This window comes from Heptranchias perlo, unplaced genomic scaffold, assembly GCF_035084215.1.
Source record: "Heptranchias perlo isolate sHepPer1 unplaced genomic scaffold, sHepPer1.hap1 HAP1_SCAFFOLD_43, whole genome shotgun sequence".
Lineage (NCBI taxonomy): Eukaryota > Metazoa > Chordata > Chondrichthyes > Hexanchiformes > Hexanchidae > Heptranchias > Heptranchias perlo.
In genome coordinates this window covers 3,325,275-3,340,545 of record NW_027139442.1, presented here as the reverse complement: position 1 = coordinate 3,340,545, position 15,271 = coordinate 3,325,275, and the positions used below count along the sequence as shown (strand labels likewise).

The following is a 15,271-nucleotide window of genomic DNA, read 5'->3' as shown; positions in this document are numbered from 1 at the left end:
GCTGGTGAGACAGGTGAAGAACATGAAACTGGTAAAGAGTGGGCGGCAGAGAAAGGCTGCTCACCAACCCGGCCGAGGTTGGTGAGATGATACCACGGTTCGCAACAAAAGCTCTTCTGCTCGGTTTGTCAGCTGAGCAGCTCTGGATCGAAGGGAGTAACTTCACTAAAACAACAGTCGCATGGTAAGGCAAACACCGTCCCTGCCTTCAGATAAAGGCCCACAGTTTCGGCTCTCTGCATACTGACTTTATTGGTTCACTTTCTTAATGATAACCTTTCAGAAACTTTTGAATATTGTGTTAATGTGTTATTATCAAATTTGTTGGGGAAGAGTTGAGAGATGGGAGACTAATTAATTAAAGTTTATTGTGTTTCCAGATCAGAGTTTGTGTTGTTTCATCCACTGTCGGACAAGCGGACTGCACGCACCGAAAGCTGAAACCGAGTCAGGCTCACATCCAGACCCCTGGACAAAACATACCTGGAGACTGCAGTGGCTCAACAAGGATCAAAGCAGTACAGAGTGAGCTCAGAGAGGATAATGGAAACACAGCAGGAAAAGAAGCATTTCTGCAGCAGCGACTCCAAGGAGGACAGCAACAAACTCGAAAGTCGCTATCAGTTTTGCGGGCACACTTTGAGAATCACTCGGGACTCCAGCAATAAATTAGTGGTACCATCAATAATCTGGGAAGCTGTAAGTCCAATGTTTGGAGTAAATGCTTGGATCTGATAGAGAGAAACCAAACTCAGAGATTCTTCCTTCCACGACAGCAACCGCCAACACCCCCACCCCCGCCATGTTGAGGAAGCCCGACTTGATGAATTGGTTTTGCAGACGAACATGCATAAGAACATCGGAATTGCTAGAAGAAAGATTATTGTTCGCCGTCTCCTTTCCTGGTAGTCACATGACACAGTGAGAACCGAGTTGCAGACAAATAATAGCAATCAAACCGAATGAATTAGTCTCCAACAGACCCAGACATGAGGCGAGGAAAACCCTCCAGTGGTGGAGAGCTTTGGGAACCATAGGTCCAAAGTCACCTGTTCCTCCCAAACCTGCTCCACTCACCACATGTCATGTCTCCAATTAATTATCTGCCTGCCCACTCACTTACCCTGTCTACAACCCTGAGCAGACTCTTTGGATCCTCGTCACAGTTTACTTTCCCACGTATCTTTGTATCGTCAGCAAACTTGGATACATTACACTCGGTCCTCTCAACTAATTCATTAATATAGAGTGTAAAAAGCTGAGGCCCAAGCAGGGATCCTTGCGGCACCGCACTAGTTACAGCCTGCCAACCTGAATATGACCCGTTTATCACGACTCTCTGTTTTCTGTCCGTTAACCTATCCTCTATCTATGCTAATATATAACCCCCAACCGCATGAACCCCTTTTTACACTTTTACTCTATCAATACCGTTCGTGAATTTGAACACATCTTTTAAATCTCATCTTAAACTTCTCTGGTCTAATAGAACAACCCCAGCTTCTCCAGTCTCCCCACTTAACTGAAGTCCCGCACCCCTGGTACCATTCTACCAAATCTACACTGCACTGTCCCTAAAGCCTTGACATTCTCCCTAACGTGGTGCTCACGATGAGACACAATACTCCTGCTGCGGCCTCACCAATGATTTATAAAGGTTTAGCGTCACTTCCTTCCTTTTGTATTCTGTGCCTATTTTATAAATCAAGGGTCCCGTATGCTTTTTTAACAGCCTTCCCAACTTGTCTTGCCACCTTCAAATATTTGTGTACGTACAACCCGAGTTCGTTCTGTTCCTGTACCCCCTTCAAAATGGTAACATTTTGTTTATAATGTCTCTTATTATTCCGATCAAAATGTATCATTTCACAGTCAGTTCTCTGCGTTAAATTTCATCTTCCATTTGTCTGCCCATTTCCCTTGTGTGTCTGGTCTCCTGAAGTCTGTTCTTAGCCTCCACATTGTTTACTACATTTCCGAGTTTCGTGTCATCTGCAAACTTTGAAATTATACCCTCTATACACAAGTCCAGTTCATTAATGCATATCAAAAAGATCAATGGTGTAAATACCGACCCCTGGAGAATACATCCAGCCTGAGAAATAACCGTTCACAACTACACTCTGCTTTCTGTCTCTTTGCCAATTTCATATCCACGCTGCCCCTGTCCTGTTAATCCCATGGGCATCAATGTTGCTAACTCATCTGCAACGTGGTACTTTGAAAATTCATGTCAACAAACACAACTGCACGAAAACCATCAACCCTATTAGTTACTTCATCAAATAACTCAATCAAGTTTATCAAATACGATTTGCCTTTAAGAAATCCGTGCAGACCGTTATTTATTAAAACATGTTTTTCCATGTGACAATTAATTTTGTCCAAGATTATTGTCTCTAAAAGTTTCCCCACCACCGACGTTAGGCTGGCTGGCCTGTCGTTACCAGGTTTATCCTTCTCCCCTTTTTTGAACAGGAGAATAACATTTGCAACCAGTCAGTCCTCTGGCACCATCCCCATATCCAAGGAGGATTGAAAGATTGTGGCTATAACCTTTGCTATTTTCACCCTTACTACCCACAACAACCTAGGATGCAACCCACCTGGACCGCGTGGCTTTTCTACTTTGAGTCCTGCCAACCTTTTTAGTGCATCCTCTACTATCTCTTCCTTTACTGGGACATTGGCAGCATCCTCTTTTTTTGTGAATGTAGATGCAATGTTTTCATTTCGTACCCAAGCCGCGACTCCACAATGAGTTCGTTCTTTTGTCGCTAATTGGCCCCACCCTTCCTTTGACTCTCCTTTTGGTAATTGTCTGTTTATAAAAGACTTTACTGTTCCCTTTTATGTTATCTGCCACTATTTTCTCGTACACTCTCTTCGCCCGTATTATTTCCTTTTTCAGTTCTCCTCTGTACTTTCTGTATTCTGCTTCATTTTCTAATGTATTATGGTCCTGACATTGGTCATAAGCCTCCTTTCTCTGTTTCGTTTTACTCTCTATATTTTCAATTATTCAGTGAGCTCCAGCACTGGATGCCCTTCCTAACTCCCTCATAGGAATGTGTTTCGTTTGCGCCCGAACTAGCTTCTCCTTGAAGGCCTCGCATTGCTTATTTACTGTTTTTACAGCCAGTCTTTGTTTGCATTCAACATGGGCCGGATCCCTTTTCAACTCACTGGAATTACCCCTCAGCAACTTCACCTTTGATTGATCAATGTCTCTTTCCATAACTACTCTACACCTAATATATAACATCCATGTCACCATGTTCTGTCTTCATACCATCCATGGCAACATGTTCTGTCTTCATACCATCCATGGCACCATTAAATTGTTTTTACCCTCCAGGCCATATTTACCGGGTTTTCCTCCTCCCTCACACAATGTAATGGGTATATAACCTTCTTGTATCATGTCTTGGGTTTATACGTTCCAATTCACCATACCCTGGGTTTATGCCGTCGTTATCGTCATGTACTCGGTTTATACCCTATCTGGCACAAAGTACTGAATGATGTATCCTCCATGCAATCGATATGGGGTTAATACTCCACCAGCACCATGTATTATGTTTAAACCCTCCTTGATCCCCTGCACTGGGAATCCACCATCCTTGACACTCTACACTGGGTATCCACCATCCCTGATCCCCTACACTGGGTATCCACCATCCTTGATCACCTACACTGGGTATCCATCATCCTTGATCCCCTACACTGGGTATCCACCATCATTGACACCCTACACTGGGTATCCACCATCCTTGACACCCTACACTGGGTATCCACCATCCTTGACACCCTATACTGGTTATCCACGATACTTGATCCCCTACACTGGGTATCCTCCATCCTTGATCCCCTGCACTTGGTATCCACCATCCCTGATCCCCTGCATTGGGTATCCACCATCCTTGACACCCTACAATGGGTATCCACCATCCCTGATCCCCGACGCTGGGTATCCATCATCCTTGATCCCCTACACTGGGTATCCACCATCCTTGACACCCTACACTGGGTATCCACCATCCTTGACACCCTACACTGGGTATCCACCATCCTTGACACCCTATACTGGTTATCCACGATACTTGATCCCCTACACTGGGTATCCTCCATCCTTGATCCCCTGCACTTGGTATCCACCATCCCTGATCCCCTGCATTGGGTATCCACCATCCTTGACACCCTACAATGGGTATCCACCATCCCTGATCCCCTACGCTGGGTATCCATCATCCTTGATCCCCTACACTGGGTATCCACCATCCTTTACACCCTACATTGGGTATCCACCATCCTTGACACCCTACACTGGGTATCCACCATCCTTGGTACCCGACACTGGGTATCCACCATCCTTGATACCCTACACTGTGTATCCACCATCCTTGGCACCTTGTGCGGTATATACACGATTGTTAGCACCGTGCACGAGGTATTTTTTTTATTTCTTCATGGGATGTGGGCGTCGCTGACCAGCCCAGTATTTATTGCCCATCCCCAATTGCCCTTGAGTATACACAATCCTTAGCACCATGCGCGGTGTATCCACCATCTTTGACACCATTCCCGGTGTATACACCATCATTGACACCATGTGCATGGTATGCGCCATTCTTGACATCAAATATTGAGTTTATACCCATCACAACACGATGTTCAGATTTTTATATCTTCCTTGGAACTAAGTACTAGATTTATATCTTCCTAAGAATTACTTACTAGCTTGCACCCTCCCTTGCTCCCTCCCTTGCTCCCTCCCTTGCACCTTCCCTTGCACCTTCCCTTGCACTGATCCCTGCACCCTCCCATGCTCGCACCCTTGCACCTTCCCTTGCACTGATCCCTGCACCCTCCCATGATCGCACCCTTGCATCCACGCTTGCTCTCTCCCTTGCACCCTCCCATGCTCCCACCCTTGTATCCACGCTTGCTCTCTCCCTTGCACCCTCCCTTGTTCACTATCTTGCACCTTGCCTTGCACCTATCCTTGCACTCTCCCTTGCTCCGACACATGCTCCCTCCCTTGCACCCTCTCTTGCAACCTCCCTTGTAGTGTGAACTTGGATTCAGAAAGTTGCAGGTGAACGAATTCTAACGTTAATGCCATATTTTGTTTCAGGGCCTCGTTCTCTGCCGGTTCTTTGAGAAAGAGAAAATCAGTTTTTCTGGGAAGAAGATGATTGAATTGGGGTCGGGCACTGGGATCGTGGGGATTCTTGCAATCCTGCTGGGTGAGTTAAACTTTCCAAGCGATAGCACATTGCATGTGTGAGGTTGAGCGATGAACTGTAATGGAATAGGACGGCTATATAATGAGAAGGACCATGACAGTGACTGGTCATTGGGGTGATTAAACCCCCAGTAATATGCACGTTTTGTGAACGCTGCAGTCTGTTCTTCTTTTGAGGTCTTTACTGTTAGGAACATAGGAACAGGAGTAGGCCATGCAGCCCCTCGTGCCTGCTCCGCCATTTGATAAGATCATGGCTGATCTGTGATCTAACTCCATATACCTGCCTTTGGCCCATATCCCTTAATACCTTTGGTTGCCAAAAAGCTATCTAACTCAGATTTAAATATAGCAATTGAGCTGGTATCAATTGCCGTTTGCGGAAGAGAGTTCCAAACTTCTACATCCCTTTGTGTGTAGAAATGTTTTCTAATCTCGCTCCTGAAAGGTCTGGCTCTAATTTTTAAACTGCGCCTCCGACTCCTAAAATCCCCAACCAGCGGAAATAGTTTCTCTCTATCCACCCTATCTGTTCCCCTTAATATCTTATAAACTTCGATCAGATTACCCCTTAACCTTCGAAACTCGAGAGAACACAACCCCAATTTGTGTAATCTCTCCTCGTAACTTAACCCTTGAAGTCCGGGTATCATTCTCGTAAACCTACGCTGCACTCCCACCAAGGCCAATATGTCCTTTCGAAGGTGCGGTGCCCAGAACTGCTCACAGAACTCCAGGTGCGGCCTAACCAGGGTTGACAGTTCTTCACCTCCAGTTTTGTTCTGTTTGATAGAGAATGCTTTCAAAGCACAGGACCCTCACCTCAGGCAATAAGAATGATGCCTCAGAAAATTCGCAGCTTTCTAGACTCAGCCGCTCCACCTGCCATAATGGAGAAAGTCCCTCCTCCCATCGGGGAGCGGGATCTCAATTGAACTGCTGTTGATCTGTGAAAATCGAGTAAGCGTAAAATTCCAGAAAATGACAAAGTGAAACATTTGATCACATTTCTCCTTGAGCTGATGAGCTGAGAACTAGATACCGATCAGAAATGGCCTGGTTATATTCAATGTAATATTTGCACAACATCCTGAACATCTCGACTCTGATCAGATATTAAACGGGGAAGCTGCAGCTTTTGATCATGTTTTTGAGTCCTTGTGAGCTCCAGTCACGTGCCCAGCACCCAACTGATGGCCAAATTATATTCCAAAAAACACTAAGCATGCTTTGGAATAAAATAATGAAGCAGTCCGTGCCCGCATACAGCACAACCTGGACAATATGCAGGCTTGGCTGTTATGTAGCAAGTAACATTCGTGCCAGACAAGAGCCAGGCAATAACGATCTCCAACAAGATAGAATCTAACCAATTCCCATTTACATCAAACGACATTACCATCGCCGAATCCCCCACCATCATCATCCTGGGGGTTACCATTGACCAGAAACTTAACTGGACCAGCCACATAAATAGTGTGGCTGCAAGAGCAGGTCGGAGGCCGTGTATTCTGCGGCATTGCCTGAGGAATTACTGAAGGAAATAAACATTGTGTCCCTATCATTATCATTAGCGAACAGCCCCACTTGTGACCTTGTGATGGAGGGAAGGTCATTAATGTAGCAGCTGAAGATCGTTGGGGCTTGATCACTGCCCAGCGATGTCCTGCGGCTGAGATGATTGGCCTCCAACAAACACTCTCATGTACCTTAGCACCAGGTATGACTCCAGCCACTTGAGAGTTTCCCCACTGATTACAATTGACGGCAGTTTTACGAGGGCTCCTTCGTGCCACACTCGGACAAATGCTGCCTTGATGTCAAGGGCAGTCAGTCTCATCTCACCTCTGGAATTCAGGATTCTTTTCCATATATGGACCAAGGTTGTCATGAGGTCTGGAGCCGAGTGGTCCTGGCGGATCCCAAACTGAGCATCGGTGAGCAGGTTATTGGTTAGTAAGTGCCGCTTGATAGCACTGTCGACATCTTCCATCACTTTGGCGATGATTGAGAGTAGGCTGATGGAGCGGTAATTGGCCGGATTGGATTTGTCCCGCTTTTTGTAGACAGTTCATACCTGGGCAATTTTCCATTTTTTAGTCGGATAGATGACAGTTCCGACTGGTACAGCTCAGGTCGGGGCACAGCTTATTCTGGAGCACAGGTCTTCAACACTGCAGCCGTGAGCCTTTGCCATGTCCATGAACTCAGCCATTTATTGTTATCACGTGGAGTGAATGGAATTGGCTGAAGACTGGTATCTGTGAGGATGGGGACCTCAGGAAGAGGCTGAGAATGATCATCCACTTGGCACTTCTGGCTGCAGATTGTTGCAAGCGCATCAAACTTTTTTTTGCATTCAGGGAATCAAGGGATATTGGAATCGGGCGGGAAAGTGGAGTGGAGTTCGAAGAGCAGCCGTGATCTTATCGAATGAGGGAGCAGGCTCGAGGGGCCGTATGGCCTACTCCTGCTCCTATTTCTTATGTTCTCATGTTCCCATGTGCTGGGCTGCGCTCTTGTTGAGGATGAGAATGTTCACTGAGCCTCCTTCTCCTGTTAGTTGCTTAATTTGCGACCACCATTCGCGACTTGATGTGACCGGATTTCGGAGCTTTAACCTGGTTGTTTGGTTTGGGGATTGCTGAACTCTGTGCACAGCATGGTGCTCCCTCTGTTTATAATGCATGGTGCTCCCTCTGTTTATAATGCATGGTGCTTTCACTGTTTATAATGCATGGTGCTCTCACTGTTTATAATACATGGTGCTCCCACTTTTAATAATGCCTGGTGCTCTCACTCTTTATAATGCATGGTGCTCTCACTGTTTATAATGCATGGTGCTCTCGCTGTTTATAATGCATGCTGCTCTCGCTGTTTATAATGCATGCTCCTCTCGCTGCATAGAAATCATGGTGCTCTCACTGTTCATAATGTATGGTGCTCTAACTGTTTATAATGCATGGTAATCCTTTGCTGCAGCTTCACCAAGTTGGCAGCTGATTTTCAAATACGCTCGGTGCCGCTCCAGGCATGCTCTTCTACATTCCTCATTGAAACAGATTTGGTCACCCAGCTTGATGGTGATGGAGAAGTGAGGGATATGTCGGGCCCTGCGATGACAAGATTGTTGTGGCATTCCATTATGCTGCTGCTTAGTGCCCATGGCGCCTCATAAGTGCCCGGTTTTGAGCTGCGAGATTTGTTATTAATCTATCCCACTCAGCAGGGCGGAGGTGCCACACGACACGATGGAGGGTTTCCTCAGAGTGAGAACAGGTCTGATTCTTTGAGTATGTCAGACCGTTGCTTGACTAGTTTGTGAGGCAGCTCTCCCGACTTTGACAACAGTCCCCAATTGATAGTGAGGAGGAACTTGCAAGGTCAGCTGGGCTTGGTGTGCCTTTTTCTGTCCCAATTCGATGCCTGGATCGCAGCTTTATCCTTATTTTGATACCGCGGCGTGGCTCACGGCCACACGAGAGGGCAGTAAAGCATCAACCACATTGGTGTTGGACTGGAGTCACACACAAACCAGATTGGTGAAGGACGGCAGGTTTCCTTCACTAAAGGACGTTAGTTAACCTATTGTTTTTTTGCGACAATCGGATAGATTCATTGTCACTTTGGGGCGGATGTTGACTTCGAGCGGCAGTTTAAAACGTGTGATAGCTAAAAATAGAAATCGGGAGGAATGTTCAACGGGCGACAAACTCGTTGTCACCGGTTTTACGCGATGGCAGAAAGTCAATATCGCCCCTTTTACTGATACCAGCTTTTTATATTGATATTTATGAATTGAAAATCAAAATCTCAAACTGCCGTGGTTGGATTTGAACTCAGGTTACTGGATTTTTATTCCGCAGTTTTGGATTACTAAACCAGTGAAATAACCGCTGTGCTAATGGAATCGCTGAGCAATGCTGTGACACTGCACAAGTTCATCATTATCGTTCACAGCCTTTGCTGTGTTAATCTGCTTTGCCCCGAATCCCTTTTGCCCAAATTTACCATTTACATGTTGGGGTCATAGGGAAGCAATAAGTGAAGATACGTCATTGCTCTTTTACATTCTTCTGGCAGGTGGAGATGTGACCTTGACAGACAAACCAGAAGTTCTGAATCAAATAGAACGAAACGTGGCCAACAATGTCCCATCTTCAATTATCCAGCGGTCAAAAGTCTCTGCTCTCTCGTGGGGTGTAAACCATGATCAATTTCCAACAGACTACGACATCATCCTGGGATCCGATATCGTCTACAAGAAACGTGAATACCACTTACTGCTCAAGACCCTACAACATCTGAGCAACCAAAACACTATCATTTACATCTGCTCGAGGATGCGTGAGGTCATGGGAGCCATGAATTTTCACGAGGAGCTCATTCCACAGCATTTTAACTCCGAAATTGTTCACAGTGTTCCAGAAATAGAAATCAACCTGTACAAAGTGATCAAAAAAGTTCCTGTCGCTTATTAAGGAGGAAATTCCATAGAATCGGGTGGAGGCAGTTGAAGGTCTCATAATGGGAAGAAGCGAGGGGGAGAAGGGCACAACAGGCAAGAGTCAGAGGACTGAATGATTTTTAAGGAGGTTGCAGAGATAGAGGAATTGGGATTTCCATTTACTCTAACACCCTAACCCTGACACTCTTACCCTAAACCCTAACCCTAAACCAGACACCCGAACCCTAATCCTGACTTTATAGCCCGAGCCAAACCCTAACCCTATACTAGTCCCAGCCCTAACCAAAACCCGAATCCTATTAATGCCACTGTAATCTGACGAGAGGTTGTCAGGGAGGGTTGGAGTTTAGGGTTAGGAACCCTCTATAGAGTCAGCTTCACCCTGTATCTAACTTCAGTCAAGCACTGCAGAACACAGAACAAGACCTACACTTTCCCCCTCCTGAAGTGTTGCTCTCCCACCACATACACGTTTGTGGAATGATTGCATCAACGTAAGCTCCTTTGAATTGACCCAGTTGAAGACTGCGGTGATGTTGTGCAGCAGAGAATATATTACGAGATGAATACTTCGGCACTCCCTACCTAACAGCTTAGTGGGATACACGGACTTCAGCCGTTCAAGAAGAAGGCTCACCACCACTTTCCCAAGGGCAACTAGGAAGGGGCAACAGATTCTGGCCTTGTCAGCGACGCCCACACCCTGATAATGAATATATAAAAAGAGAAAACTTGTGATGTTCTCTGGTTCGAATTATTCCCTTTGGCGCATTTTGCAGTGAACTTAAAAAAATAAAGAACAAACACTTTTACAAAAAGATTCATTCACGGGGACTTAGCTCAGTTTTTGCGGAATACCAGCTCGACACACGGAACTGACATAGCTCCCGACCTCCAACCGATTTCAACCCTGGTGCGGGAGGGTATCTGACACACTGTGACAACTGGTCCTCCTTTGGCTGGAGGCAAGATATTACAGCTGGAGGCAGTACAGCTAGATACAGGATAGTAAAGCTGGGGGCAGTGCAGCTAGGTACAGAACAGTACATCTGGGGGAAGTACAGCTAGGTACAGGATAGTACAGCTGGGGCAGTACAGCTAGGTACAGGATAGTACAGCTGGGGCAGTACAGCTAGGTACAGGATAGTACAGCTGGGGCAGTACAGCTCGGTACAGGATAGTATATCTGGGGGAAGTACAGCTAGGTAGAGGATAGTACAGCTGGAGGCAGACGCTACAAAAGCAAGGAAGTTATCCTAATCCGTTATAACTCATTGGTTAGGCCTCAGCTTGAATATTGTGTTCAATTCGGGGCACGGTACCTCAGAAAGGATGTCAAGGCCTTAGAGAGGTTGCGGAAGAGGTTTACTGGAATTGTACCAGGAATGAGGGAGTCCCGTTATGTGGAGAGACTGGAGAAGCTGGGATTGTTCTCCTTCGAACTGACAAGGTCGAGTGGAGATTTGTTAGAAGTGTTCAAGATCATGCATGGTTATGATGAAGTAAATAAGGAGAAACTCCTTCCAGTGGTAGACGGGTCGGTCATCAGAGGACAAAGATTTAAGGCGATCGGCAAAAGAGCCAGGGGCGACATGAGGAAACATTTTTTATGCAGCGAGTTGTTACGATCTGGAATGCACTTTCTGTAAATGTGGTGGGTGCATATTCAATATTAACTTTTTAAAGGGACTTAGATAAATACTTGAGGCCAAAAAATTACAGGGCTATGGGGGAAGAGCAGGGGAATTGGACTAATTTGATAGCTCTTTCAAAAAGCCGCACAGGCACGTTGGGCCAAATAGCTTCCTCCTGTGCTGTACCTATTATGATACTGTGATACTATGTGAAAGAGTCAGCAGGAATCTCAGTTCAGTGGCCAGACATCTAAAGCTGTGGCAGGAACACACACAATGAAATAATATTTCATAACAGTGATAACCAATAAATACTTTGAAATCCCAGTTCAACTGAACCATGTTATTTGGGAGAAAGGACACTGCACTGACTCCTTGTAAAACTGAGACCGTGAACTGTCTCGGTATCAATCACTGAAAACACATTCATGAAAATATATTCCAGGACGGGTTAGTTCCACAACATGAAACTGTTAACAGCTCCTCGTGGTATGATGCCACGCCTTAGCCCAATTATCTGATTTCAATACATTTGGTACAGATAATTAGCCAGTAACATTCTCAGGGCTGGATACATCGTTTATTGCAGATATAATGCAGCTGCCACAAGGCCAAAAGCGTACCATGTTTACACACGATATCAACCGGTAGAACACAACAGGTGGCTCTGTAAAAGATGATGGGAGAAAAAAATTGTAAATTTCAGCAGCAGAGTTAAAACTGATTTACACCATGAACGGATGAGATAATTGCTTATCCGGAACACCAACGGATGCAAGAACAGGGTATTTAATGCGTTTTACCCAAAACATTAATGAATATTGGGTCAAGTGGATCAAGCATCATTCGGGGAACATTTAGGGAATAGTGATCATAATATCATAGGGTTTAGATTAGTTACGGAAAAGGACGAGGAGCAATCCAGAATAAAAATACTAAATTGGAGGTAGGCCAAATTCAGTGTGTTGAGAACGGATATGGCCCGTGTAAATTGGAATCAAAGATTGGCAGTCAAAACTGTAATCGAACAATGGGGGGCCTTTAGGGAGGATATGGTTCGGGTATTTTCTAGGTTCATTCTCACGCGGGGAAAGGTAGGGCAACAAATGCCAGAGCTCCCTGGATGACGAAAGATATAGAGATTAAGATGAAGCAGCAAAATGGGGTGTATGACAGATGTCTGGTTGATGACACAAGTGAGAACTGGGCTGAATCGAGAAAGTAGAGAGGGAAAGTGAAAAAGGAAATAAAAGTGGTAAAGAGAGAGAATGAGAATAGACTGGTGGCCAACGTAAAAGGGAATCCAAAAGTCTTCGATGGGCAGATAAATAGTAAACGGGTAGGAAGAGGAGAGGTGGGGCCGATTAAAGACAAAAAGAAGATCTATGCATGGAGGCAGAGTGCAAGGCTGAGACACGAAATGAGTACTTTGCATCTGTCTGTAACAAGGAAGAAGATGCAACAAAAGTCAGAGTAAAAGAGGAGGTCGTTGAGATACTGGATGGGCTAAAAATTGATGAAGAGAAAGTACTAGAAAGGCAGGCTGTACTTAGAGTAGAAAAGACACCCGGTTTTTATCAAATTTTTATGTCTCCTCTTTGGATCTAATTTTTTTTTGTCAGCCACGGTTGAGCCACCTTTCTTGTTTTATTTTTGCGCCAGACATGGATGAATAATTGTTGTAATTCCTGCACATGTTCTTTAAATATTGTCCACTGTCATCCCTTTTCGTAAAGCTCCCCAATCTATCATAGCCAACTCGCACCTCATTCTTTCGTAATTTCCTCTATTTAGATTCAGGATCCTAGTTACGGATTCAACTACTTCACTCTCCATCTTAATGAGGAATTGTATCATGTTATGGTCGCTCTTCCCTAAGGGACCCCGCACAACATGATTGTTAGTTAATCCTTTCTCATTGCACAATGCCCAGTCTAGGATCACCTGTTCTCCAGTTGGTTCCTCAACGTATTGGTCTGGAAAACCATCACGTGCACACTCCAGGAATTCCTCCCCGACAGTATTAATGCTAATTTGGTTTGACCAATCTATATATAGATTAATGTCACCCATGATTATAGTTGTACCCTTCTTGCATATGTCTCTAATTTCCTGTTTAATGTCCTCCTCTACATCTCCACTACTGTTTGGGGACAGATAGACACCCCCCACCAACGTTTTCTGCCCCCTGGTGTTTCTTCGCTCCATCCATACAGATTCGACATCGTGATTTTCCGAGCCAATATCCTTCCTCAATATTGCATTGATTTCCTCCTTTACTAACAACGCAACCCCACCTCCTTTCCCTTTTTGACTGTCCTTCCTAAATATTGAATACACCTGGATGTTCAGTTCCCATCCTTGGTCACCCTGCAGCAATGTCTCTGTAATCACAACTATATCATAACCGTTAATTTCTATCTGAGCTGTTAATTCATCTCCCTTATTGTGAATGCTCCGCGCAGTAAGACGCAATGCCTTTAGACTTGTCCTTTTATGATTACTAGTCATTTTAATTTTATTTTGCTCTATGGCCCCATTTGTTTATCGCCCTTGTTTTCTCTGCCTTCCAATATTGCTTCTTCCCTTTCTGCCTTTTGTTTCTATCCTTGTTTCCCACTCCTCTGTCTCCCTGCTCAGGTTCCCATCCCCCGGCCATTCTAGTTTAAACCTTCCCCAACAACACTAGTAAACACCCCCGCGAGCACATCGGTCCCGGTACTGCTCGGGTGTAACCCGTCCCACTTGTACAGGTCCCACCTTCCCCAGAACCGGTCCCAAAGTCCCAGGAATCTAAGTCCCACCTTCCTACACCCCATCACTGCAGCCACGCATTCATCTGGTCTATTCTCCTGTTCTTATACTCACTAGCACGTGGCACTTGTAGTAGTTCTGAGATAACTACCTTTGAGGTCCTGCTTTTTAATTCATCTCCTAACTCCTTAAATTTACCTTGCAGGACCTCATCTTTTTTTTTTGCCTATGTCGTTGGTACCGATATGGACCACGACTACTGGCTGTTCACCCTCCCCCTCCAGAATGCCCTGCCGCTGCTCCGTGACATCCTTGACCTTAGCAACAGGGAGGCAACATACCATACTGGAGTCACGTTTGCGGCAGCAGAAAAGCCTATCTGTTCCCCTTACAATTGAATCCCCTATCATTATAGCCCTGCCACTTTTATTCCGCCCCTCCTGTGCAGCAGAGCCACCCGTGCTGCCACGAACTTGGCTCTTGCTGCTTTCCCCTTATAAGCAATCTCACCCAACAGTATCCAAAGCGATATATCTGTTTGAGAGGGTGACGGCCCAAGGTGAATCCTGCGCTACCTACCTATTCCTTCTGCTCTTCCTGGCAGTCACCCATTTATTTCCTTCCCGCATAATCTTTTCCTGCGGTGTGACCACCTCACTGAACGTGCTATCCACGATAATCTCAGCATCGCGGATGCTCCACAGTGAATCCACCAGCAGCTCCAGCTCCAAAATACGGTTAATCAGTATCACCCTCTCTCACTGTCACTCATTCTCTCCGTCTCTCTCTATCATCCTTTCTCAGTCTCTCTCACTCTATTTACTTCTAACGAGGTATATAGATGCAAAATTGTGAAGCTCTGGAGCAAACTGAATTGAATTTGATATTTTAATTAAATATTCATTTGTGGCACAGTGCAGCTCAATTCAACATCATTGTTTTTACAAGGGACACGTATCTCATAACTGTGCATTCCGTGTGTGTTTGTGTGTGTCTCAGTTTCACTGGTCCAATAATGTAACCAATCCCCCTCGAAGACAGTCATCACCTCCCTCTGTGCCCCATGTCTCTCAGTGTCTCCTGGTCCAATAACATAACCCATTCACCCCCTTGTCAACCTGTATCCACCTTCACCTCTGCGATATATGTCTCATGCTCTCCTGGACC

The 15,271-nt window shown here is 45.4% G+C and overlaps 1 protein-coding gene across 1 annotated transcript; it reads left to right on the top strand.

Moving 5' to 3' along the window:
* The first annotated feature begins 543 nt into the window (after nucleotides 1-543).
* LOC137312501 (EEF1A lysine methyltransferase 3-like) lies at nucleotides 544-9,729 on the top strand. Its single transcript, XM_067979042.1, has 3 exons — nucleotides 544-699; nucleotides 5,138-5,249; nucleotides 9,332-9,729. Exons 1-3 carry the CDS (start codon nucleotides 544-546, stop codon nucleotides 9,727-9,729), a joined length of 666 nt encoding a protein of 221 aa, XP_067835143.1.
* Nucleotides 9,730-15,271: the final 5,542 nt, after the last annotated feature.